At 51.3% G+C, this 26,431-nt stretch overlaps 1 protein-coding gene across 1 annotated transcript; it reads right to left on the reverse strand.

Moving 5' to 3' along the window:
* Window positions 1-629: 629 nt before the first annotated feature.
* On the reverse strand, window positions 630-26,431 carry PCDH1 (protocadherin 1). Its single transcript, XM_074291674.1, has 5 exons — window positions 26,205-26,431; window positions 17,570-18,423; window positions 12,749-14,944; window positions 7,578-7,797; window positions 630-5,491 (listed from the first exon to the last, which is right to left on the reverse strand). The coding sequence occupies exons 1-5, from the start codon at window positions 26,242-26,244 to the stop codon at window positions 5,103-5,105; spliced, it is 3,699 nt and encodes a 1,232-aa protein (XP_074147775.1). The 5' UTR covers window positions 26,245-26,431; the 3' UTR covers window positions 630-5,102.

Consider the following 26,431-nt stretch of genomic DNA (forward strand, 5'->3'; position numbering starts at 1 on the left):
TGGATGACTAGGGAGCTTTATGGCTAAGGCTACGGAGCAAAGCCGGTATACTAAACGGATGAATGGGAGCTGGGAAGAAGTGGGAGGCTGTGAGGAAGAAATGCAAACATTTCTTAACCTCAGGGGGATCAGCCTGGTTATTTCCTCTCCCACTCTCTCGATCCCAGTCCCGAGGATTCAGATTGGACAGTCTCCAAAGCTAGATACCTCTAGGATTTCCTCGTAAAAAGCGTTGGGAATGGGGACAAGGTCGATCGAGGGATGTCAGCGCCACTAATATAAAAATGCTTCCATCCTTAACCCGGAGTGAGCCCCAGAATTGGCGTTAGGGGAGGAGAGTGGGGAAGGGCAGGGACTGGAGTGAGCTTTTTTGGGTACGTTAAAGAGAACGACCAGTTCGCCCACCTGGCCTCACACCCTGTTCCGCTTGGCTCGAGGGTGGATGGCTTGCAGCAAAGGCATCTTTGCACACATTTCCTGGAAGGTCGGACCCTAGAGCTGGGTCTGTCCCCCACTCCCACCCCTTCCAGAGCAGGAACAGGAGAAGCCTTTCCACCCTCAGCCCAGCACGTGGGACTGCTGGTCTAGTTTGTATCCGAGCACCGGTCTGGAAGAAATGAATGCGGGTCCGGTTTTCACACTTTTATTGTAAAGCTTAGGAATAATTACACAGGTCTCTTCATTGACAGTTCAGCAAACAAACCGGAAACGAACCGAACCGGAGTGGGTATGGGAAGGAGAGGGTGGTGCCTGCGCATGCTCGAGGCGCGGGGTTGAGGGGTGAGGTGCGTGGTGCAAAGGGGGCAGAGAAAGAAAGACAGAGACGGAGAGAGAAATCATTACAAATCAACGGGATTGTGCTCGCAGCGCCGGGGTTGGGGCTGGGAATTGGGGAGGGGGCCCTTCCCGGGGGAAGCGAGGCGATGGGAAGCGGCACAGACCAATAAAACACGACCCCAGTATAGGCGCCCTGACACGCCCGAGTTCACCCCCTCCCCTGATGCCTCAGTTAAGAGACATGCCCCACCCCCCACTCAGAACCCCCAGGGGGAGACACAGCCTCCCCTTCCCCTCTCAACCCCCCCTCCCATGGGCAGAGACAAGACCCCCTCCCCCCAGCCTTCCAGGATCTCCCACTAGGAGAGACACAGTCCTTTTCCCAAAGAAACCCCATGTGGAGACACTCCCCCCACCCTTAGAAAACTTCTCGTGGCCAGAAACTCGGTCTACTTTTGCCCTCCCCCCAACATTCAGAGGCATTTCCCCCAATCCCAAGAGGAAACACTCCTCAGAGATTCCTTAATGGGGAGACAGGATTACTCAGAAGAGAGAGGGGGCTATGTAGGCCCGCCAGCCCACCCACCCCGGAGGAGAGAAATACAGCCCCCTAAAGACTCTTAGGGAAAGACATGCCTCTACCCCTCGGTAGAAAGGTGTCTCTGAGAGAAAGAGCCATTCTCCAGACACCCCTCCACCGGGGAGAGGCGTGCTCCACATACACACTCAAGGACAGAGACATGCTAGAGAGACTCCCCAGAGAAGAGGCAGGCCACGGAGACCCTCACATCACCTAGGGAGGAGAGATGGGTCCCTCCCAGGAGAGAGAGGAACCCAAGGATTCCTGGGGGAGACGCATGCCATAGGGTTCTCCCTTCTCCAGAGGAGAGACATGCCAGAGAGTCCCATCCCATCCAGAGAAGACACCTGCCCCCAGGGACCGGCGAGGGGGAGAAGTATCCCCTCCAGACACCACTCTAGGGAGAAGCATGCTCAAAAGTTCTTGAGGGGAGACATGTCCCAGAGACAATGCCTGAGGAAGAGCTCCCAAAGGCCCTTCTTTTTCTGCCCCCATTCCCAGGTCATGCCTCAAGAGATATCGGCTCCCCTTCTTTGTCTGGAGAGAAGTCATGGCAGATTGGGTGGGTTCTCCGTCTCTGATCCTCTGAGCAAGCTCCACCTGTTCCTACATAAATCTGTACACAAGACAAGGCATTGGGGAGGCTCCATGGAATAAGGACCAACACCGAAGGTCTGCACAGGGCACTACCCTCAGCCCCCACCCCCCTCCCCACCCCACCCACCTTTGGTTTTACCTCTCAGGTTGCCCCAGAGCAGTGGCAGACCCAGTGCCCCATCCCCTACCAGAGAGCTAGAGGCTTTGGCCTCTTCCCTGCAATGGAGGATGGCTCCTACTCTGTGCTTATCTGCCCTGGTGGGGGGACCAACCCCTTTCTTTCTGGCTTAACAATTGTGCAAAATGCTCCTCTTCTCCTCAATGCCCAGAGGATACTCTGGCCCCAGACAGGGGTTCCAGTGCCCTAATGACTGTAGAAAGTACCCAAAGAAGGGAAACCCCCAGAACCATTGTGGGGTTCTCAATACCAAGAGACTCCCTCAGATCAAGGCAGAGTCCCTAATACAGAGGGATTCCCTCCCTAAGACAGGCAGAGTTCCCAGGACAGAAGGATTCCCTAAGATCAAGGCAATCCCTGATACAGAGGGATTCCCTAAAACCTAAGCAGGGTTCCCAATATGAGGGGTTCCCTAGGACACAAGCAAAGTTACCAGTATAGAGGGGTTCCCTAAGATTCAGGCAGAGACTCCAGTATAAAGGAAACAGAGTCCCCGGGATAGAGTTGAGGTCTCCCCCCACCTGGGAGGCCTGAATGTCTCCCAAAGTATTATTCCTTCTCACCCCTCACCAAGGTGCTCATTCTGATTAAAACTATAATATTCCTTCCCACTAGTCCAAATTCCTGAAGATAGCCTTCAAGGTCCTGTCCCCAGAGGAATCCTCTCCCCTCAGGCTATGAACACCTACCCTCCATTCTGACCTCCACTATTGCACCTGCCCGGCTGTGCAAGGAGAGGGGAAGGAGGAGACCCCTCAATTTTTCCCTCCCTCATCCCTATCCCACCCACTGGGCCCTAAGTCATAAGCCTGAAGGAATGACCTTGGCCAGCCATTCAGCTTTATTTCTACCCACTTTCAACCCTTTATCCTACCCTCCTGTAAAGTATGTTTGCAAGGGGCAACCCTTCCTGCAGTCCTTAGAGGACAAGGAGAGTCCTTTTTTCCCCAGCACCATTACTCAAAAGAGTGGCAGAGACTGGGGGAGAGGGCAGGGAGAGCAGAGAGCAGGGCAGATCCTCAGCCTTTGGGCTTTTACTAGGGTGAGCATCTGTGGAAAAAAGTTAAGGGCGAGGCGTGCAGTAGGACTTCAGTCCCAGCCCTGGGAGCACAGCCCCCAAAGGCACAGGACCACCCTGCAGCCCATACCTCTTCCACACTTTGCATCCCTGGAGCCCCATGCCCATGGCCAAGCTAGTCCAGGGCCCCCACCCTGAGATTTCATCACACCCCCCAACCTAGGCCCCTGGGGAATAGGGGTATGGCAGGCTGGGCTAAAGTAGGGGGGGGATGAAGAGGAAAGGAGGAGAAGGTTCTGTGGAGGGAAGAACAGCCAAGGGTCTCTGTATGTTGACAGTGGAAAAACAGGGGTTCTGGAGAGAGCCCCCCCCCACCTACAATGGCAGAGGGGCTGCCATAGCTGGTCAAGTTGCTCTGCCCCTACCCTATTTTCCAAGGCTGTCCATGGCAAGAGGGAGCCCAGAGAGCCCAGCCAGGGGAGAAAGGGGAGCCCCGGGGCTCAGGCAGCCCTTCCAGCCCCCAGAGATCAAAGGCAATGATGGTTTTACAGGCTGAAGGGTTAGAGTCATGGCAGGGGCTTTTTGTTTGTTTATTTGGGGGTGAGGGAGGAGGTTGGATGGGGATAGAAATAGGACACAGAACCCTTCCCTCCAAGCTGGGGACAGTGGGCAGCCCAGGATCAGCCCTTCCCCCACCCCTGAGCAAACTTTCTTACTTCAAACTGCCAACCAGATTAGAGGCACACCACCCCCCACCTCTCACCTTTCAGCTGTCCCCACCCCACCCCCAGGCCGGGGGACCCTTCAAATGACACCTATCTGGAAGCAGGAGGGGGGGCAACCTCTGCTGCCTCCGCCCCCCCAACCCCCCCTTCCAGGGCACAGCGCAACAGTTCCAAAAAAATAGAGATTTGTATTAAAAAAAATTAAATAAAAGCCCAGCTCTGCTGATAGGCCAGTGTCCCCCCTCCCCCCTCCCCTTTCCCCTCTCTTTCCAGCTCCACCCTCATCCCCATGGCCCCAAGAGTATTTACAACATGGAACAATAGGGCCAAGGTGAGGAGGGGCACTTCGGCTGGGGAGGGGGGGGCAACAGGCAGGCCCCCCACCCCCAGAGGGTCCCTAGACCAAAGACAACAACAACAAGAAAAGTTGCAAATCAGGCAGAAATGGGAACATCATTCCAAGGTCCAAGGTCCATATGTACAGATGCTGAATGACCAGCAGGGAAGGAAGTGGGGGGTGGGGCTGGGAGGAGGGAGTGGGGCAGGCAGGTAGCCTCAGGGCTGCATGAGTGAGGGAGCCCTCCCACCTTTTCCATTGCCCACCCCCCCAACCCCACCTTTGGTAACTAAAGCCCTTTGAGGCCCCCCCACTTCCCAGACCCTGGCCCCTAAAGTACCCCCTTGTGGAAATCTCCAGAGAGGGGTACCCCCTGATATCAGAGCTCTGAGGGTGATGCCCTGATCTTCCTCCACCCCTCCAGCCACCATGGAGATAATGGGTTAGTTAAAGGTGTCATGGCCCTTGGCCTCCCTTCCCTCCCTCCAAGAAGGATGGGGTTGCCCCCTGGAAGTTTTGGGGGGAGGGAATTTAGTCATTGGAAGGGGGCCCACCTGGGACCCCAGCTCTGCAGTGGCTTCTGCTCCCCAAGGTGGGCAGGCATGGGGAGCCGGACCCAGGAGGGGTGCTGAAGGATCCAACGCCTGGTCCCCTTGTGGGGCAATGTGTCTCCCAGAGGAGGGGACTGGACCTGTATGAGGATGACTGGAGTTGGAGTCTGCTCCCAGGGAGCAGGGAGGGAAGAGAAATGACATATAGGAAGTATGGGACCCTGGGCTGGCTCACCCAAGGGTCCAGTTGATGGGGACAGGGATACCTGGGTACTCCCTTGGCAGGTGGGGCTAGGCCAGCCAGCTGGGGCTGGAGGTGGGTTGGGGCTCACTTGGGGCTCACAGGTAGATTTCGCGCTTGGCCGTCTGGGCAGAGGGTGTGGCCGCCGGCGGGAAGTCCGAGGTCTGGGTGAGAGGGATCTCCTCCAAGGTAGAGTCCTTGCAGGAATCATGGCTACTGTTGGAGAAGGCACTGTACGAGGGCAGCAGGCGGACGGGGGCCATTTTGGTGTTGCGTTCTTCCGGGGGGCTAGGGCTGCCGGCGCCTGCGGGCTCCTGCCCGCCTCGGTCCTGGTAAGGCACGAAGGTGGAGAGTTTGAGGGCGCTGCTCTTGGACCGTCGGCTGGGGGAGGACTGGCCAGGCATCCAGCATGTGTCCGAGTGGCCAAATTCACTGCACTCCCGCGTGCATGTGCCCGTCATGGCTACATCGGGCAAGGGTCGAAGGTCTGAGGGGAGAGAACAGAATTCTTTTAGAAGGAAGGACACCCCCCTACCCATCCTTAGGGTATGTGAATGTATCTATGTATGCCCACAGAACCAGGCTCTCCTGACTCCCACCTTCCGCACTGAGTGTACCTGTTGGTAAAGTTGGGGTGGGGATGCACTTCATTCAGCTCAAGGCAGACACACAGACACCCTCCCTTTCATCACCACCTCTGCCCTGGCTCCCCATCCCAAACACCCCAGGGGACAGGAATTGGCCGCCTGACATCACCAGTAGCCAATGTGGTTGCTGGGCAGCAAGTCTCCACGGAAATGGCTGGCACTGAGTGAGAAGTTCCTGAAGCAGCTGCCCCCTGCCTGCCCTCACCTGGGGATGGCAGCAGGCAATGAACCCCTTCCCCCCAGCTCCCTTCTGGGTCGGCCTCAGGGACAGAGCTGGAAAGGTGGCCGGTGCCCAAGAAAGGAGCTCCTCTGGCACCACCTTACTCTGGCTTGGCCACTTGCCCAGAGAGGTGCCTGCTGTACAGCGCTCATTATTCACCTCTTGAAGTGCTAGGGCCCTGAAGCACAGGAGGACAAGGGGGAAGCCTGGGAAGGGAAGGTTAAGGATCCCAGTGTGACAGAGGGGGATGGCCTGCAAAATTGGGCTGGTGTTAGGGGAGAGCAGAGCTTGAACCCACAGGGCTGGGACCCCAGAGCTGCCGCCACATACCTGGTGGCCAGGTGGCTCTGCTTGGACACAAAAAGGATGAGATGCTGTGAGAACTAGTGTGTGTCTGTGTGTGTGTGCGCGCGTGTGTGTGTGTGTATGTGTGTGCGCGTGTGTGTGTGCCTGTGCCTGCGTGGACTGGGAATAAGGAAGGAATGAAGAGTAAGATACAGTAATGGGACAGGGAAGAGTGTGAGATGGGGAGGGTAGCAAGTGCTCAAAGCTTTGATCCAAGGGACTAATCAGTGAGTGGGAGCCCAGAGATATAAAACTCTGCAGGGAGTGAGAACTGAAATTCAAATGGTAAAGACCCAGGAAACTGGTGGTCAAGAAACCAAGGCTGGCTCCAAACTGGAAAATCCAAGTCCCAAAGGCCAAGTCCCTAGTAATGTACAGCCATTCCACAGTCATACCAACACACACAAAGCCTGATGAGTCTACCTCCACAACTTCTCCCTGATGTTCTCTCCCTGTTGCCCTTTCATCCCACTGGCTGCTTTCAGCCTCTTCATGACTTTATTTCTCCTGTCCCAGAGCTTCTTCCTTCTGTTTCATTTACACTATATAGTCCCTAAGATAGGAACTCCCAGGGGAACTGGTCAACACTTGGGGGCTTTGCTGGCATCTCAGGAAGCTGGAGCAAAGGGTGAGGGAGCATGACCACTTTGGGATTCTGTACAGGTTGTGGGCAAGACTGACTGACTACTCTTGGGGCCCCTTCACAGTTCTTGGGATATCTTATCCTTTGGATGTTCTCACAGTTCTGATTCTTCATGGCATCTTCATAATTCCCTTCATTTCTTCAGTACTCTTTGATATTCTCTGGGTCCGACACCCTTTCATAGTTTTTGGGGTATCCTTTCTATCTTCACAGCACCCATTATTACTAGGACCCCCTTGATCATTTTCAAGATGTCTTCCCCTTCTTCACATTCCTACATCACTCTCAAGTTCCCTTCAGTATTCAGCACACACAAAAAACACTTCATTTCTTTGGGTTTAATTTTTCTCATCTGTAAAATGGGAGAGTTGGGTAGACGATCTCTACTTCTAATCTCATTTTTCTCATATTCCTCATCAGTTTTAGGATTTTCTCAGCCTTACTACTAGGGAACTTTTTTCTTTTTTTTTTCAAATCATTTATTTTAAATTCTAAATTCTCTCCCTCCCTCCTCCCCACCCATCCTCTAAAAAGGCAAGCAATATATATCAATTATAAGTATGAAATCATGCAAAACATTTTATTAAGGAACTTCACTATTCTCAAAGTAGCCACCACAGAAAGCCCTCCTGAAGTAAAATGGGGAAAAGTCCTCTCCTTTTACTTATCTCAGCCCACTTTCAGGCAGCCCCCCCCCACACTTCTGAGGTGTCCTCACCATTCTCAGGATGCTCCATCTCTCCTATGCTGCCATCAGGGGTGGTTCGTTCATAGTGGTCCTCGGGCAGTGCCAGGGGCCCAAGCCGGGGGCCAGAGGATGACTTGCTGGAGGGTGTCTCCGACTCCTCCAGCCCACTGTCATAGTAACTGTGCTGGGATGGATCCTGCAGCTCCTGGGCCTGGCTAGTCGCCGAAAAGGTGACACGGCGGTGAGGTAACTGTGGAAAGAGTGAGGGTTACAGTTGGTCTTGCCCACAACTTGTACAGAACCCCACAGTGGCCATGCTCCCTCACCCTTTGCCCCAGCCTCCTTAGATGCTAGCAAAGCCCCCTTCCCCAAAGTCCAGGTCCCAGCAAAGCCACCAATCCCAGCAAAGTCCACACTACTTTCCCCTTCTCATGTTGCTCTTCCCATTCTGCACTCTGACCCTGTCACCCCATGTCATGTTTTGGAAGCTCACCCAAAAGTTACAATCCTCTCACCCTCCCATCCAATTGCCCACCCTTTAACCTAGACTTCAGAAAGGAAAGGAAGTAGGGAAGAGAAGGTGATAGGAAGGAAGAAAAAGCCGACATTCTAAGTGAAAGAAAGCAATGGGACGAAGGCATTCTGGCTAATATTGCAGAGGTTGGCTTTCTAGACCAATGGCAATACTACATTTCCTATGGAGGTGGGGGAAGGGGTCAAGCTAGAAGGCATCATGCTCCCCACCCATCACTAAGAAACAGCTCCAAAAGTTCAGGTAATGAGAACTTCATTTATCCCTACAGCAAATGGGAGTGGGTTGAAATCCCAGCAGGAAGGCACTGGGAAGAGAAAATAGTGTGACCCAGATACTGAGCTGGGAGAAATGAAAGCTTGAGAGAAAGCAGAGATTAGGGGTGAGGCCAGGGGCAAAGGTTGGGTATTGTGGGGAGTTGTTCAGAGTGGAAACAAACCCTGTGGGATTAATGATCAACCAAGAAGCCTGAGAGTTTGCTATCTGGCGTTTGGCAACACCAACGAGCTGTCCAAGCACTCCCTTGGGACTGCCACTAATTCCAACCAGGAATGAGGAGCTGAAGAAGTATGAGGGGAAACTCAAGAGAGAGAGGGAAAGGTACAAAGATGGGGGACATGAGGTACCAAGAAGTTAAAAGAAGGTTTGGGGTCATTCCCACACTATCATCACCCCATAGTTCCCCAACAGAACTTCATCCTGAGCCAGGGGAAGATAGACAAGAGCAAGGGGACGTCGCTTAGGAATAGATTCTAATATTCTCAACTCAGTGTTCTCTCCCCAGTTCTGTCTTTCTCAAAATCCCAGTTCTTATCCAAGGGAACTTAAATATAATTATCAATGAAGCTTAAAAACAAAGTGATGAATTTAAGGTGATTTACTGGATAGGAAATATGAGACAGGCAAGAAGTCCAACCCAAGATTACTCCATTTTTGGGAATGCAATACCCACCCAAAGTTCCCTAGGTATATGGGTCTTGATATCAAGGGAAGGAATGAGTCATGGATTCTGGGCCTACTGTAGATCTGGGTGATGAGAGTGAACTGGAATCAGAATGGTGGCAGCGTTAAGGATCTAAATGTGGGTATTTTCCAAGATTCACCAATAGCCCCTCTGCTCGTTCTGTTTTCTGCATTATCCCTCCTTGAGAATTTCATTCATTCTTATAATTTTAACTATCACTTCTATTTAGATGACTCCCAAATTAGCATCAATACTGGTGAGCTTCAATCTCATATCTCCAACCAGGTATCAAATATCATCATGATGTTGTTAATAAGGCATTGGATATCAAATCAAAGGAGTTGGCTTCAAATCTAGTCCTCTACTATTTACAATGTGTGCAATCTGGTATAAATTACTTCTCCTCTGGACCTAAGTTCTTTCATCTGCAAAATTTAAATTCTACAATGTCATAATGTAAACAAACAACCATAATTTCATACTTGATTATAACAAAACATCATTTCTGCTTCTCAAGCCAGCTTTCCCTTCTTCAGAACCTGCTCATCAATGACCAATATTCTCAGTTACATAGGTTCAGAACCTCAGGCTGATTTCTCTCTCTTCCCTCACTCTTTGTCTCCAGTCAAGGAGTCCTGTCCATTTTCCTTGTAGGTTCCCTTGATTTCATTCTATCCTTCCTCAAAAACCATTACCCCAAGTCCAAGTCTTTACCACCTTGGTCCTAGATCATTATAATTGACTCTTCCTGTTTCTAACTCATTTAACATAAGGCAAGAAGATTAATCTTCCTAAAGCATAGTTCTGATGTCACTTCCCTTTTTAAAAAACCACTCATGCCTCTTCATGTCCTGCATCCAGCTCCAATTCTAATCATTGTATTCCATCATTCAAGGTCCTCTGGCATGGCCCCAGCCTACCTCTGAAGCTCTTCTCCCCCCATTCCTCTGTGCCAACCCTCTCCTGCAGCTAACTGACATATTTAGCCTCCTCCTCACATATCATACACATCCCCAACTCCCCACCCCATCCCTTCTATTCATCCCTTTCTCCTTGCTGAGAGTGGCCTTCCCAGGCCCTCCCACATATTGAAATTCTATCCTTCTTTAAAGGACCAGCTCAAGCCTCAACTCCTCAGGGAAGTCTTTCATGATCTCCTCAGCCCTTAGTAATTCCTTTCAATTCCAGTAGCAATCATTAGCTGCACTACTCATGTGGCACTTACCCAGACATGTCTTCTGAGACTTGTCTCCCCAACTAGACTACAAATTGCATAAGCTCATCTTATACTTCCCCTGCCTCCCCTATCTCTGAAATCTAGGTAAGGGTCTTTTTTTTTTTTTTTTTTTTTTTTTTTGCATACAGTAGCTATATAATAAATGTGTTTTGATGACAATGATGGGTACTAGGTGTTGAGATGAGTTTGGATATTTCAAAGAGTAATTAATAAAGATGAATTTAGATCTTTAGGGTAGGGAATGGAGAAACAAGATAATACAGTGAATTAGATCTGAAAAAATCTCAAGAAAAGGAAAAAGGGAAAGAGAGAAGAGAATGGGAAAAAAGGGAAAAAATGGAGTCAGAAAAGGGAGAAGAGAGGAAAGAACAAGCGGGAGAAAAGGGCTGGCAAGAGCAGCTGTGGAATTCCTGCCAGTTTTTACACTAAGTAAAATGGAATTAAGATCCCTTCTGCCTCACCCATCCCAACCTGGAGAATGGGATTGAACAATTTGAGGACATAGAAGAATCAGGATAGTTTGTGGACAGAATTCAGAGGCTGGAGCTGCTGGTCTATGGCTCCTGGGAGTTACTCTAGCCTCCCTGTCACCATGGAGATATGGCCTTCTCTCACCTTGTAGTCTCCCTTAGGACCTGGGGTCCCTCACCCAGGCCTTGGGTAAAGCATCCCCCTCCCCCCTGCTCTCTGCACACATCTTGAGCAAGTGAAGGCATACCCAAGGGGGCAAGAAGTGAGAGATGGAGAGAGAGTGAGCGTGAGCAGTGCTGGGAGGCTAGAGAAAAAAAAAGCTGGAAAGAATAAGGAAAAAGGCTGCAGGGAGGAGCTAGAGAACCCCTTAACCCCCACCCAGAGGCAGAGCCTTCCCCACCACACTCTGGTGCACAAGGCTGGAGCCTCTGGGAGTAATTCCTGTCTTCTTTTTGTGACCATCCCCATCCCATCTCCTCCAGTATTTCCTTCATATTCAGCCTCCTTGCAGCCTCAGTGATAGTGGAAAATAAAAGGTCAAATGAATACTTTCTGGGGAGGGTAATAAGGGAAAGGAAGGAGCAAGATCCTCAGGGAACATAAGGAAAAGCAGCCAAGCTAGCAGGGCATTTCTCCAAGGATATTCTGCCCACCTTGGAGTCCAGGAGGCTCCCAAGCTTTAAACCAACCAACCTCAAAGCCCTCACCTGGGGCAGCTGGCCTGGGTACTTCATCTGGGACTTGGATCTTCTCAGATTGAGGTGGGATGCGGGTGTGGGGGGAGGATCAGACCAGGAAGTTTAGGGATCAAACTATCCAAGGCCTTGATTAGTTCTCTGGAGGGGAGGGGGTAGGCCTGGAAGTTGGAATCTTAGGGGACTGGTCCTCCTTTCTGGGTGAAGAAGGTTAGAGAAAGCCCTATTCCACAAAAGGATTGGATGAACTCAGACAAGTTAGAGGACAGGGAGTTCTATTGGGAGGTGGGGTAAAATGGGTATCATTGAGGGGGGGATTTAGTCTCCAACTTTGTAAGATTTGGGGCCTGGGAGGAAGTAGGGTACAATCAAGTAGGGGAGGGCCTAGGTAAGGAAGACAAAAAGGCCAGGGGAGCATGTGGTGTGGGAATGGGAGAGTGGGAAATGATGGGTGATGGGATATGGGATGGGAAGGAAGGAAGGGAACAAGGGGGCTGCTTCCAGTCTCTCTCACTCCTTCTCTCATTTCCAGGTGCAAATAAGAAACAAAAACTCCAAAAATAGAAAACTTTATTTTCAGTGACGGATATAAGAATGCTGGGGCCCAGCCCCTGAGAAGCCCCAGGCTGGTTGGACATGGCCCTGGGAAGAGGAATAGGTTAACATACAGCACACATAAAAGACACAAATGGAGTTGGTAGGGTGTAAGAAAATCCACCCTAACAAAGACCCCCCCCCGAATCTCACTGTCAGGTCTTGTCACTCGCCTTCCCGTGACCCTACCCTCAGTTAGAGATCCTAAATTTGGGGAAACCCTTGAGCCCCCCTCACCCGCGTTCCCCCCTGACCTCTTCATACATCCGCCTCGGACAGGAACAGGTCAGGCCAGGCAGAGCCTCCTCCCTGGGGTGGGGCTGGAAGCAGACCCGCAGGCCAAGAGCAAACTGTTTTTTTGCTGTCCCCCACCCCCTTCCCCAGGAAACCACCGGCCTTGCTTGGTTATGATGGCTTGTGCACCTGTGAAGCGCCCACCCCCATGTCAAGCAGGGAAGCCTTAAGGCTGTCCCCCCAAAACCAGACTCCAGCCACCCCCTTCCCTCCCTTCCACGGATGCCCTCCCCAAACCAGGACTAGGGGCCCTACAACATCAGTGCATGGGTGGGGGTGAGGGTGTGAGTGCTGAGAGGTAACTGCGGCACCTAGGCGCAGGAGTCCGCCCTACTCCCACACCTCAGTCCAGATGGCCCCTCGGTAGGGGTGCGGAGGGGGCTGAGGGGTGCTGAGCCTCAGCGACTGGCCTACCTGCTTGCTGGGGTATTTGGGGGGGTTGGTGCGGTAGCTGTAGTCCGAATACTGCTCCGAGCCCGTGGACGTGGTGTCCCCGGTGCCCACGAACGTGTTGGCAGGAGGCAGGTCCTGCACCACCTGGTGCTTCTTGGAAGCCGACGGCGACTGCGGCTGCAGCTGGATGGAGGGCAGCGGCGAGTTGGAGCGGTAGTGCCGCCCCAAGTCCGGGCTGCCCGGGGGGTAGTTGAGGGGCAGATGGATGCGGGGGCTGTCGCCGGGGGCGTCGCTCATCAGGTTGAACTTGAGGGACTTCTGCAATCCGGTGTCATCCTCGTCCTCCACGGGCTTCGCGGGCTTGGGGGACTTGCTCTTTCTGCCCTTGCCCTTGGGGCCCTTGGGACCCTTGCCGCCCGGCTTGGGAGCGTACAGGTCCTTGGTCTCCTTCTTGCCGGCCTGGTAGCCGCTCTTGGCCTCCCGCTGGCGGCAGTAGCGCACCAGCACGGCCAGGGCGATGAGCAGGGCCACGGCCACCACCCCTGCCACCACCCCGAAGAGGATGTTGCCGCGCTGCTTGGAGCGCTCGTACTCGGGGTCGCCGGCGATGTCGATGTCCAGGGGCGTGTCCAGGCTGTGGCCCACCAGGTTCTCCAGGAAGGTGCGGTTGGCCAGTGTGTCGTTGACGTAGAGGTGGACCAGGGCCGTGCCGTGGCGGGAGGGCTTCCCGCGGTCGCTGACCCTGACCACCAGCCGGTGCAGGCCGTGGTGCCGCCGCTCGATCTCCTTCTCCAGGGTGATGGCCCCGGACTGCTGGCCGATCTGGAAGAGCCCATAGGGGTTGCCGCCCGCGATGACGTAGGCCAGCTCTGCGTTGATGCCCGAGTCGATGTCCTCGGCCATGACCTGGCTCACCGTCTCCCCGGGCCGCGTCTGGGGCGTCAGCAGCCGGTGCGAGGTGTTGGAGGGGGCCGTGACGAAGGGCGCGTTGTCGTTCTCGTCCAGCACGTTGATGGTGACCCCGACGTAGGCGGAGCGGGGCGGCACGCCGCCGTCCACGGCCTTCAGCTGGAAGGTGTAGGTGCTCTGCTGCTCCCTGTCGAAGCTCAGGCTGGAGAGGATGGTGCCGGTGCCGTTCTGGATGACGAAGTCGCCATTGTCCTGCTCTACCGTGAGCTGCACGCGGGCGTTCTCCCCCTTGTCGGCGTCGATGACAGTCACCATGCCCACGGGGCTCAGGGCCGGCATGTTCTCCATCACCGAGAAGTTGTAGCCGCTCAGCATGAACTTGGGGTCGTTGTCGTTGCAGTCCAGCACGTTAACGAGCACCGTGGCCGTGCCCTGAAGGCTGGGGTTGCCCTGGTCGGCCGCCACCACCTTCAGCTCGTAGCTGTCCCTCTGCTCCCGGTCGAGCGACGTCTTCACCCAGATCTCGCCGGTCTCGGGCGAGATGGTGAAGAGGCCCTTGGCAGCCGGCTCGGGCTCCAGGGAGTAGACCAGCTGGGCGTTGGCGCCGGAGTCGGCGTCGCTGGCGCTGACCTCCGTGACGAGGGCGCCGGGCTCGTTGTTCTCGGGGAAGGCGACCTCCGTGAGGCTCTGGGTGAAGACGGGCGCGTTGTCGTTCACGTCCATCACCTGCACCTTGAGAGAGTTGGTGCTGGAAAGCGGCGGGTTGCCCGAGTCCACAGCCACAATCTGGATGGTGTAGTCTTTGACCTTCTCGTAGTCGAGCGGCGTGGTGGTCTGCAGGAAGTACTTCTTCTTGCTGTCGCTGCCGGTCTCGCTGGCCTGGCGCAGCTGGAATGGGACGTCCCCCGCCACCACGCACATGACCACAGCGTTCTCCCCCTCGTCCCGGTCGGACACCTGCACCAGGGCCACGGCCGTCTCCTCCGCCACGTCCTCCGAGATGTTGGCCATGCCGTCCTGGTGCGTCACCAGCCCGATGCCCCGGATCTCGATGGAGGGCGCGTTGTCGTTCATGTCCTTCACCGTCACCACCACCTGGGCGCGCGCGCTCTTGGGGTTAATCCCCCGGTCCTTGGCCAACACGAAGAAGCGAAGGACGCTCACGTCCTCTCGGTCTATCGGGCCCTGCACAGTGATCAGCCCCGTGGCTCGGTCCAGCCGGAGCAGCCGGCGCACCACTTCGGGAGCCTGGTGGAACGTGTAGTCTATCTCTGCATTCACGCCCTGGTCGGAGTCATTGGCCTTCACCTGTGAGCGAGGAAACATCGATGAGGACATGTGAGACCTGGCAGCATGCCATTCTGTTCTCCCCCCCCCCCGGGGGGGGCCAGGAACTGAGGGAGGAGGGGAGACATATGGGGGCTTCAGGAGCAATGCCCGTGAGAAGAAAGCTGAAGCCTAGTCTCAGCACTGTCCAGAACAAGGCAAACCATTCAACCTTTGGGAGCCTCATTTTCTCCCATGTGAAACAGAATCATTGCTACATCTACCTGCCAAATTTACAGGGCTTTTGAAAGGGTTAAATATGAAGTTATATGTGAAAGTATTTTAAAAACCAAAAAGTAGAATACAAAGGTAAGGAGGCCCTATCATTGAGGGATCCCCTGATTTTTATCACATCCAGTCTGGACAGAGAAAAAGGCCTGAAAAGCAAAAAAATCTGTCAGTGGCGGGGAAGGTGTGTGTTTGTGCTTGTACAGGTCCCGAGCATGGGGTCTCCTTCTAAAGCAATCAGGTGGGGATGTGGGTCAGAGGGAAGCAGTCAGCTCCGGAGGCCCAGCCAATACCACTCTGTCAAACTGGGGGAACCGGTTGTGGCAGCTGCCAAGGAGCACAGCAACGTGAGGAAACCGGGCCTTGGCCTGCGCTGCCACTGGGGGCTCCCTCTATCAGGAGGGAGGAGGGGCTGGCAGAGGGCCATGAAGCCGGCTGGCAGCTCCTGCCTGACAGGCTAGGCTCCCAACACCAAACAATGGGTTGTCTGTCCCTGTACGGTGGGCACGCCCTCCCACGCCAACACCAACGCGAACTGAGCCCCACTCAACCCAAACATGGGTGCCATCAGGGCACTAGGCGGGCACGACGGCCACAGGGCCCGGCACCACCCAGCCAGAGGCGGAGGCAGAGGAAGGTCTGAGGCACCGGGAAGATGGAAGCACTATGGCGGGGGTTCAGGCCTGGGTAGTATTCTTGGGGCCCAAACTGGCTTTCCCAGGGAGCGTTAAATACTTCTTTCTTGGGTACCTTTCCCAGCGCAGGTGTGTGTGGGCTTAGCCAGGAACCCCTGCTGTTTCCCCAGCCCCAGAAGAACACTAACCTAGAAGGCCCTCATTCTTCTCTCTAATTCATCCTTTCTTTCCTCTCCCTCTGTTAGTTGATTCCTCTCCTGACTGTACATCCCAAAACTAACTCTGTTTTTCACTATCTGTCTCTGGCATCTGTCTCTGAGTTTCTTATCTGGTTTTCTCAATCTTTGCCTTTACCCATCTCCATCTGTCGATCTCTCCTCATTTCTGTCTATAATTCTCCCATTTCTGTTTCTCTGTATCTATCCATCCTTGTTTCTTCCTTTCAGCTCCCTTTCTTGACCTCTTTCTTATCTGTTTGTCTTTCATATCTGTATCCTTCTCCCACATTTTCCCCTCTATCCTTGTCTGTCATTTCCCAACCTCACACCTATGATTAAAGATGAGGCGAGGGTTTGAGATGGGGTGGATGAACTTCAGGCCTGGCAGAGTCATAGATCTGGAGACTATTCTGAGACCAGCTCCGACCCCTTCCCAAGTTGCTGACCACATCAGACATTTCCCTTGTCCATTCTTTTTCCAGATTCAAGGACGTGATCCAGACTTTTTGTTGCCTAAGTCTCACTCCCCTAATTCCAAAAATACTAAAAAGTTCTCCTTCTCCTTCCTATTATCTGGCTGAATGTCTTTGTCTAACTCTGCTTTTCACTGCCTTTATCTCTAGCAATCTGAGTTTCTATCTGGTTTTCTCACAGTCACTGCCTTACCCTGTCTCCATCTGTGTATCTTTCCTGGTTTCTGTGTATAGGTTTCCCTTTCTCTCTGTTGTACTTCTCCTTCTTGGTCTCCTCTATTTTTGTCTTTTTCTCATCTCGGTGTCTCCACCATAGCTGCCTCTCTTCCTGTTTCTTTCCCATTTCCGTCTCCCATCCCTTCTGTCTCTTCCCTATCCCTCAAGCCCCATCTCAGTCTCTCTTCAGTTTCTATCTGTATTCCTGCCTTTTCCAGTGTTATTTTTTTCCCATTTCTGACTCCCATCCTTTTTCTCTTTAATCCCTATTCCTCTTTCCAAGTCTCTCTGTAAGGTTGTAGACCACCCTATGATGCTGATGCTAAGACTCTACTGGGGTCATCTCCTTGCACTTTGGATCTCAAGAGAAGGCATATATATATCTTAGGGCAGATAACGGTGAAGAATGACCACAGGGCTGACTTCTTCTCCTGCACCCTAACTTCAAAGGTACAGCTCATGGGGAATTAGAGAGGAGCGAAGGCTGGCATGAGGCCAGAGTCCAAGATGACAGCAGGAGATACACCTACTTGTCTGGGAAGATGGCTCCTCTGGTCCCAGACAATGGCCCCAAAAGCCCAATTGGCCCCTGGGGCTGTTCCCATGATTTTGCTAATGGGGAGCCTTTAGTCAATGTACCAGCATATCCCTTCCTCCTTCAGGTATCCAGCCTTCCACCTCATGGGTCCCAACCTGGGAAAGCTAGTGGGGGAAACCGTCCAAAAGGACAGAACAGACTGGGGGTTGGGAAGCAAAGGCTTCCTCTGCACTGAGCAGCCTCATGGGAAGGAAGCCATCAGAATGTGTGTGAGAATCTCACCTGGCTTGAGGTCTCACCTGGATGACAGAGTGGCCCACAGGACTGTTCTCAGACAGCTCTGCCTCATAAGAAGGCTGCTCAAACTTGGGCGCGTTATCATTGGTATCCAGAACAGTGACCCGGAGCAGGGCACTGCTGGCCCTCGGTGGACTTCCCCCATCTTGGACCTTGATAGTCAGATCGTAAGAGTCCCAGCGCTCCCGGTCCAGGTGGCCCATGACGATGAGCTGCGGCTGCTTCTCCTCCTGGTCCTCAGCCACTTGAAGCCCAAAGAGCTCTTGGGCCTCAGGTCCAGCCTGTAGCTCGTAAGAGGCCACACCATTGGGGCCGGCATCGCGGTCAGAAGCCAAAGGGATGGGAAAGAGGGTGCCCACGTTGGTGTTTTCTGGAATCATCAGTGTGATGACCGGGGAGGCAAAGTTAGGCGTGTTGTCGTTGATGTCTTGCACTTCAATCTGGCCCTCCAGGAGTCGGGGACTGCCATTTTGAACCAAATCCGTGATTGACACCTCAAACTCCAGGATGCAGGGCTCCCCCGGCAGCTGGTTCTGGCACTCACGCAGTCCTTCACGGTCAATGGAGGTCTCTGTGGTGAAGATGTCACCTGTTTTGCCGTCCACTCGAAGGTATGGAGCACCCACTTCCAACTTATACAGGTGTCCCACATCCGGGAAGCCGTAGTCGGCAGCCAAGCTGCCAATGAGCGTATTAGGTGGCTGCTCCTCCTGCACCTTGTACACCACCCTGGTGGCAGCTCCTGGGGAGGGTGCAAGCAGTAGGGCCAGCAGCATGGGGGGTAGCAACAGCCTCCACCAGGAGCCAAGGCTAGACCTTGGGGGCCCCATCCTGGCAGGCAGCGGGGTCGGGAGGGCTAGGATAGAGCAGAGATACAAAGGCAGAATGTCAGCTACAAGCAATCCCTTTTTTTGGAGAACCAGGCCCCCCATCCTGAGCCTGGCTAAGTCTTAGCAAGAAGCCCCAGCTTAAAATCCAGACTTCAGCTTGCAGGTGGCTTGGGAACAGAAGAAGGCAGCTGGAAATCCAGGTAAGAGGCCCTAGAACAGAGCTGCAAAGCAGCTCCCACGGGAGAAACGCCCTGAGCCAACTGACAAGAGCTCCCCAGTTCAGCTTCCTTTCTTCCCTCTCTGATTTTGCACCTCCCTCTCACTGGCACCTCCACTTAGTTACTCATTGTAATTACCCTGATACTAAGATAGAGAAAGAAGACAATGCCTGGAGCCTCTGTCCAAAAGGTCCCCCGTTCTGGTGTGTCTGGTACTGCCAAATATATCCCTAGACCCCCCACACACTGCTTCTGATACTAGGACTCTGAGGGACATGTATCTTCATGTCATTTTGTTGGGTAGCCCTTAAAGGTTAAAGACTTGAGAGGAGGGGTTTTATCCCCCCACTATGTAGAGCTTCTTTAAAAATATTTTTTTATTAAAGCTTTTTATTTTAAAAATATATGCATGGATAATTTTCAACATTCACCCTTGCAAAAAACCTTGTATTCCAAATTTCCCCTTCCCCTCCCCCTTCCCTAAAGGGCAACTATATGTTAAACACATAATATTCTTCTATTATGTAGAGGTTTTTATCCCAGGGTCTGTAATTTTTTTGTTTTTTAAAATTAATATTTTGGTGATCATATTTCAACAAAACTGGTTTTCCTTTATAATCCTATGTTTTTTATTTTCTGTCTTTAAATGTATTATTCTAAGAAGGATCCATAAACTTCACAGATTACTAAAGGGCTCTGTCACACACACACACACACACACACACACACACACACACACACACAAACCATCTTTACTATACCATCATCCACACTGGCTTGTGGCCCAGGAAATGAATATGAATTTACCAAAGGTGCAGGTGACTTCTAGGCTAAAGGGGAACAGCAACTTAGTGACGGGAAGTGGAGACTACATACCAAGGATGTGACTGATTAAGATAGGGCTCACATGGTCTGGAAAGGGCAGAGGCCAAAATTGGGGTCAGGGCTAGGAGTGAGGATGAAACAATGGGGAGCTTGCCCTAGCCTGTCCTTGGTTCCCTAGCAAGAGTCCTGACCAATGACTCAAGCAGGTTGGACTAGGAGAGAAGCTGCCAGCCCTTTTCGAACAGCCACAAACACACACATACACACACCCCTCCTCGCCTCTCTGCCCTCATCACTATTTCAGGTACACCCAGTCATTCCCAGCTCTCTTCTGGAAGACAACAGGTCCCTCTCTATCCACTTCAATACCCACCCCCTCTAATCAACACCTGAGTCCCCTTCGACTGACTTGGACTTTTACACACACTCCTTAGCTTCTGTTCCACACAATGTGATTACTCTCCTTTTATGTCCACCCTACCCTATTTAAAAAAGAAAGAAAGGGGAGGAAGGAAGGAAAAGAGAAAGTAAAGAGAGTTGGAGATCCAAGAAATCCACACTTCTCCCAATCTCTCTTCTTCTATCTCTTGAATGTGCAATAGGATTCATGACAGTAACCAATGTGTTTGATGTCTGCTCCCCTATTCCCTCCCCCCAGTTTGGCAAAAAAAAGAGGAGCTAGATTTCACCTACTTTAAACTCCAAGACCTGACAATTAGGATCCACTCCCAACTTAAAGAAAAAGTGTGGACCTCAAAGCACTTCATTCAACTCTTTGGGCCTCAATGTCTTCCTATATAAAATGAAGGGACATGGCTACATAATTTCTAAAGTTTCTTCTAGTTATAAATTCTACGATCCCCAGATTTCCAATTTTATCTATTTTTATTCTCCTAGGATAGGGTTTAATTGTTTTGTGTATATCATGGACCACTTTGGCAATCTGGAAAGGTCTATGGACTCTTCAGAATAATGTTTTTTAAATGCATAAAATAAACAAAATACATAGGAATAGTAAGGAAACTGATTATATTGGAAGCTATAAATGTATTTTCAAAATAATTTCACATGTTAAGAACTCCTATCTTAGAATAACCCTCTTTTAAGTCATAAATATATTAACCATGTCCCCTACACTCATATCTTCCAGCTTTTGCTCAATACCTTATACAGGTGAACTATCTCCTTGCTCCTCTTCACATGGAAAAATTAAGCACTTTTTTAAGACCCATGTTAAGAAATCCCTCCTCCAAAAAACCTCTCCCATTTCTTCAGCCCACACTAATCTCCTCTTCCTCTGAACTCATAACACTTATTTGTACCACCTATTAAGCAATGAATCAACTAAGAGCTCTCCCATTATTATTTGGGTTATTATTACTTAGCCTTTAAAGCTTGTGTTATTTCCCTACCCAGACAGTAAATTCCAGGGACTGTACCCTCTATTTCTCTAGTATTCTATATAAATAAAACTTTGTTCTTAACTAATTTGAGAACAAAGAGACATACCTTCATTAGCCGCACCCACAACCACATCCACTTATCCTAGAACCGTCGCCCAAGACTCCCAACTCTTAGGATTACGCAAAGGAAAGGGAATCAGCAAACACCTACTTTAAGGCTATCTGTCCCCATTTTTTGTTACTTTGATTAGAGGGCCCTACTCAACTCTTACTGCACAACTAGGGTATAGAATAGGGCATGGATTCGAGTGAGATTATTTCTATCTATCTCAATCATTTAGTGTTATACTCTTGAATTGAGGAAACAGCCTAAGAAATACAGGCCAGGTCCCTAAGAAATGGGAGAAAAAATTTCATGCTAACCAGAAATAGTGATCTCCAGCCCACCTTACCCTTACCTCTCTCATCCCAAACAACTCCCTGGTTTTAGGATCAGAAATCTCCTTAGCCCAGTGGGCCTGCTTCGATCAGTTAGGTTCCCACACCAAGACAGGAGATAAGTCTACAACCTTAGAATCCTTGGAGGAGAAGCATTGAATGGCCTAGTATTTCATGAGAGAATCAGAGCAAGCTGGATCTGTATGGGGAATGGGTGCAAAATGAGAGCGAGACAAAGAGGGATTCTAGGAAGGGGGATCAAGACCAGCAAGGCCACAGGAGGTAAAGGTTAGATTGAAAAATAAAGGGGTGTAAACATGAAGAGAGAACCTGGTGACAAAGAAAGACTACTTCTTGAAAAGTAGTGAGGACATGGGTTAGAATAATCAGAACATAGTGGAGAACTTAGAAACTGTGAGCCTCAGGCCCATATACCTCTGCTTCCCAGATACCTGGAAGGACATAATCCCAGAAAAGAGAATGATTCTGATTTACTCGGTGAGGGTTGGGAGGGAGGAGGAAAAAGTTATGAAAACCCTAACTCAACTCTGGCTGGACTGGAGTGGAATCATTCTAATACAGATAGGCCCACAGGCATAGAGACTGGTTTCATTAGCATGGGTGGAGCTATAAAACAAGTGGCTAGCTACTTCCCTGCCCCCTCCCCCAACCTTGGACTTTGTCCTAGGGAGATATTGGAAGTTATCTATTCCAATCAGAAGCTTTTTAAGCAGTTAGGAAATTTTCTTCTCTCCTCCCGCATTCTCCACCCAGATTCAAAGTAAGAGCTCTGCCCCTCCCATCCATCTGAGAGACTTCTCATCAACCTAGGAGACAGATGTCTGGACATACTAGGATAGTGAGGAAATAGGAAGAGTTGGGGACCAGCTTTTTAATCATTCTGGAACCTTGAATGGGGAAGAATGATAATAGGTGTTCCAGAAGAAAAAAAAAGCTGCTCCCTTATGAGACTGGGGGAAAAGGAGAGGGAATTCCTTTGAGGAATAGGAGCTGCCTTCAGATCTCCAGTTTACCTTACACCCATCAAGTCAGAGGGATAAAGGTAGTTAAAAAAATAAGGGGAGAGAGAGAGAGAAGAGAATTATTTTCCTTTAAGAAGGTTATAGTCTATTTGAAAATGGCAAAAATGTACCCAAAGCAATTTAAGACAAATTACGGAACAACGTATCAACAAGTACAAAATGATAAAATACAATTTGAAAACATAAAGGCAAGAGACAAAAAAAAAATAAATAAAATAATCAAAGTATGGATGACTCGAATCACTAGGTACTTTTATGTGAAGGTTTCTAGGAGGAAGAAAGTCTGCCCCTGTCCCTTAGCTTTAACTCTTGTTTCAAAAGGACAACTGATGACTCCTTGCCACAGGAACTAGATCTGCCCTCATGTTCCAAGGGTCCCAGGAGACAGAAGCCATTCTCCACAAACCAGACTCATACTGGTCTCTTTAATACTGCCCCATCCCCCAGGGTGATCTTTTATTTTTCGATATCCTTTATTTCAGGCTCGATTATAACCTCAATCTAACTTGCATTTTCTATAAGTCTGCTCTTCCCTCCCCTGGACACAAATTCAAATCCCAATCTTAGTCCCAGGGACGTAGGAACTTCAGACATCCCCTGTGGTTCTCAATGTACAATATTGGACTTCTGTCATAGAGCCCACAAAACAACCACAACCAACTATTAATCACCTCCTAGCACTCTAGGCTCTGTTCCTTCTTTAAGCCTATACTACCAGCCTCCTTTTTTTCTGGAAGGTCTATTCCTGGACCCACTGAAACTGTCCCTTTTCACAACATGTCTCTTTGTATTGGCCAGGTATCTTAGTATTTGTAATTTTCCTTTATGCTGAATGGAAAAACTGGGCCTTTCCACAACATACATCTGGCATTCCCCCAGAGTCAGTGAGAGAAGAATCTGTACAACTGTTATATGTCCCACCCATCAAAGATGCTTCTGCCTTCCTCTTGTGCAACAAAGCAATTTCGAACTCAAGGGAGAAGGGTTCTAAAGAAGGGGTATGTGGGGGAGGGAGGCATGGGAGGAGAAAGGAAAGGAATGGGAAAACCGGGGACAAGGGTAGAGCTTCTAATGCAGCAGGGGCTCTCTCTCTGGAACCTAAGTGATTGAGGAGATGTCTCCTCTGAGAGCCTTAAGAGAAGACTGTAAACAATAAGAGGGGATTATGGCTTAGGGGCAGCCAAGCTACTGGAATTTTCTGACTAGTTTATGATGAGGATTCAAATGCAATCCTCCAATGTGAACACTATCTTCCTAAGAGCTCCCTGAAATTGTCCCCCTCACACTAGAAGTGCAGTTTTTAACTCAGTATTTCATTTAAGCAATGCTAGAGAAAGATCAAAAACTAAGAAGAAATTAATGTAAGGAAGATGTGCTTGGATGGGGAGGGAAGGGTCAGGAATCACAAAAGTATTAGCTCAAGAGACAAGGGGGGATGGGGGAAATCATTCAATGGCAATTTCTTCTAGGGAATAAAGGGTAGGGGGAGGAAAGGAGAAGACACTAGCCGGAAGTGGGGGAGGGGATGAATTTGTTCCTGGGCCTCAATTCCCCTCCCACTCTAGGCCTAGCCCAGCCCCATTTTAAGGCTGTTAGAAATCCCCAACCTTCACCTTCTCACTGGGGGAAGGGTAAAACCTTCCACAATATGCAAGGGGGAAAGTCTTCCCTTTCTCTTATTCCAATGGGGAATAGGGTGAAAATGGAGGTCAAGCAAAGGAGAGTCTGGGAAAACAGGAAAGAACTGGGCCAGGAGGGGAATGTGTGTTCCATGTATTATACGGTGTGACTTTGCATGTCTATCGGTTGAGCTCAAATGTGTATCCAAGAAAGCCATGGTCATATGTAAATGTATTCATTACTGATTCTCTGAGCTCTGGAGTCTTTTCTCTTGGCCGAAGTGACTTTTACATGTTACCACTGACTTTTTAAACCCCAGGTCATAAATTTAGGTGTCCCCTAGTGATACAGGTGCGCTTGGGCTAATGTAGTGACAACTGTGTGAGGGAGCCAACACTTGACGTATTCCCTAGCAAGGATGGGGTAACACAACCACTTGGGGACACTGCAGAACAAGTTGCCAGATACCTAAGACCCTCACCCCCACAGAAAGCTACTCTTAAGGCTTTAGGCCCATTCACAGCTCCCTAAGCTTGGGGTGGGTCTCTGACTTAGCTGAGCAATTGGCAGAAAGGGCAAATGTTCCCTTGACAGCTATGTCTCCTTAAACTAGTATTATCAATCTACTCCTCCATGACTCTACTTACTTTCCAAGTAACTTTCAAACCAAATACCTTTTCTATGCCATTCTCCCTCATGCGTGCTTTTCTCCCATTAAATGAATGTAAGCCCCTCCAGGACAATTTTGTATTTGAAACCCAGCTTGGGGCATAGTCCTTATGATATAGTAAGTAGTTTATTCATTTATTCTATCTCTCTCTGAACTATAATCAGAATTACTGACTGATGACCTAAACTGATTCAAGATTCTGACTATTAAAAGGAGAGAAAAGAACCGGGAGTATGGAGAAGAGCTCTCGGTGTAGGGGAGAAACAACGGTCTGAATCTTGAGCAGAGCTGAGAAGTAGCAGCAGCTAGGACTCTGGCATGCCTGACATTTATAACAATGTCGGGATTCAAATAGAAGAGACTACGGGGTAAATCTGGGAAACGGGGTCCCTGAGGAGCTGGCCAAAGTAGCCCTCCCCCATCTGAATTTAGTCACCTGGGGAAAAAAGGAGGCTGTGTGTGAAAGACAGAGACAGTGTCTTGGGGTGTGTGCTGATAGGTAGGTGTAAGTGAACACTATGGTAGTGTGTGTGCCTGTAGGGTGTGTGAGAGAGAAGCAGTGGATGTTAGGGTGTATGTGAGATGGAGTGCTGGGGTGTGTGCTCACCCTGATGTGTCTTCGTGTGTTTCTCAAGATGTTTTCATGCTGGTGCCTCTGCATCAGGCTGTGTGATGTGTGTGGGGGGGCCTGTCTCCTTATCTCAAAATCTGGGGGGACCAAGAAGCGCTCCAGGGAACACGAGGCACAACAAGTGTTATTGAGGGGGGAGGGCTAAAGAGGTGATGTGTGCGGAGGGGGAGCTTCGCTCGGTAGATCTCTCCTCAGAGAGCCACCTCCCTCCCACCGCCCAAACGCCGGCAGTGCGCGTACCCCGCAAAAAAAATCATGCGTTTACCGCATCCCAACCCCCGAGCTTCTCTTTTCCATCCCCGGCCCCCAGGCTCTCTCACCACCCTTCCCCTTGACGCAGCTCCTAGGCTCTGCATCCATTCCCCTGTCCACTCCCAGAGCCGGGACTCCAGGCGGGAACCGGTCCAGGCAGCCGGGCCAGAGGGAAGGATGCAAAGCGGATTCGCCCCCACCCACCCCCTCTAACACACTCACAAACATACATACATATCCATACACACCACCACCACCGTCACCATACATACACATGCATAACACACACCCCAAGACTGTGAAATACTAAGGGATCAGAGGAGGGCCAGTAGCAAGGGTACTCCCAGGGAGCCCCCTCTCCCGCCCCCTACTGCCCCCCGCTCCGGGCACCTCCCTTCCTGCGGGCCTTAACCGGGTGGGAGCGCCCCCGCCACCAAATCTCGCTCCCGGTCCCTGGGGGAGGGGGTCACCCGCCTCAGGGGACCCAAGCGTCTCGGTTGGACAGGGACACCAACAGAAACAGGAACACGATTTTCCCCCGATCAGACTCAATCTTTACCCCCACCCATCCCTCTCCCAGTTCCATCCTTCACCCACTCCCCTCCCCCACCGAGCAAAGCCGGCCATAGTCGCTCCGGCCGCTCGGGTCCGATCTCCGCTCGGTTCCCGCAGCCTACGCCGCCAGGCTCTAGTATGTCGCTCCTTACCCGCCTTGAGGCAGCGCCGGCTCCCGGCTCCGCTGTCCATGAGCCGGCTCCAGGCGGGGCTCGGGTTCCGGCTCCGGCTCAGGCGGACTGGGCTCGGGCTCCAGGCGCACCAGCCCCGGGCTGCTCCGTGTCCGCGCCGAGCTTCGGCTCCTGGAGTGTGTGAGGCGGCAACGGCGGTAGCCGAACGAACCGAGCGGAGCTCGTAGCCCGGCCCGCCCCCTCCCTCC

This window comes from Sminthopsis crassicaudata, chromosome 2, assembly GCF_048593235.1.
Source record: "Sminthopsis crassicaudata isolate SCR6 chromosome 2, ASM4859323v1, whole genome shotgun sequence".
Lineage (NCBI taxonomy): Eukaryota > Metazoa > Chordata > Mammalia > Dasyuromorphia > Dasyuridae > Sminthopsis > Sminthopsis crassicaudata.

Bases quoted from the DNA above. Each gene is read 5' to 3' on its own strand.
- PCDH1 (XM_074291674.1), bottom strand. From the start codon at position 26,244: ATGGACAGCGGAGCCGGGAGCCGGCGCTGCCTCAAGGCGG. The intron at 7,798-12,748 runs GTAGGCCAGTCG...CTCTTTCCACAG, and splicing joins CCAAATACCCCAGCAAGCAG to TTACCTCACCGCCGTGTCAC. The intron at 5,492-7,577 runs GTGAGGACACCT...CTCTCCCCTCAG, and splicing joins GATGGAGCATCCTGAGAATG to ACCTTCGACCCTTGCCCGAT.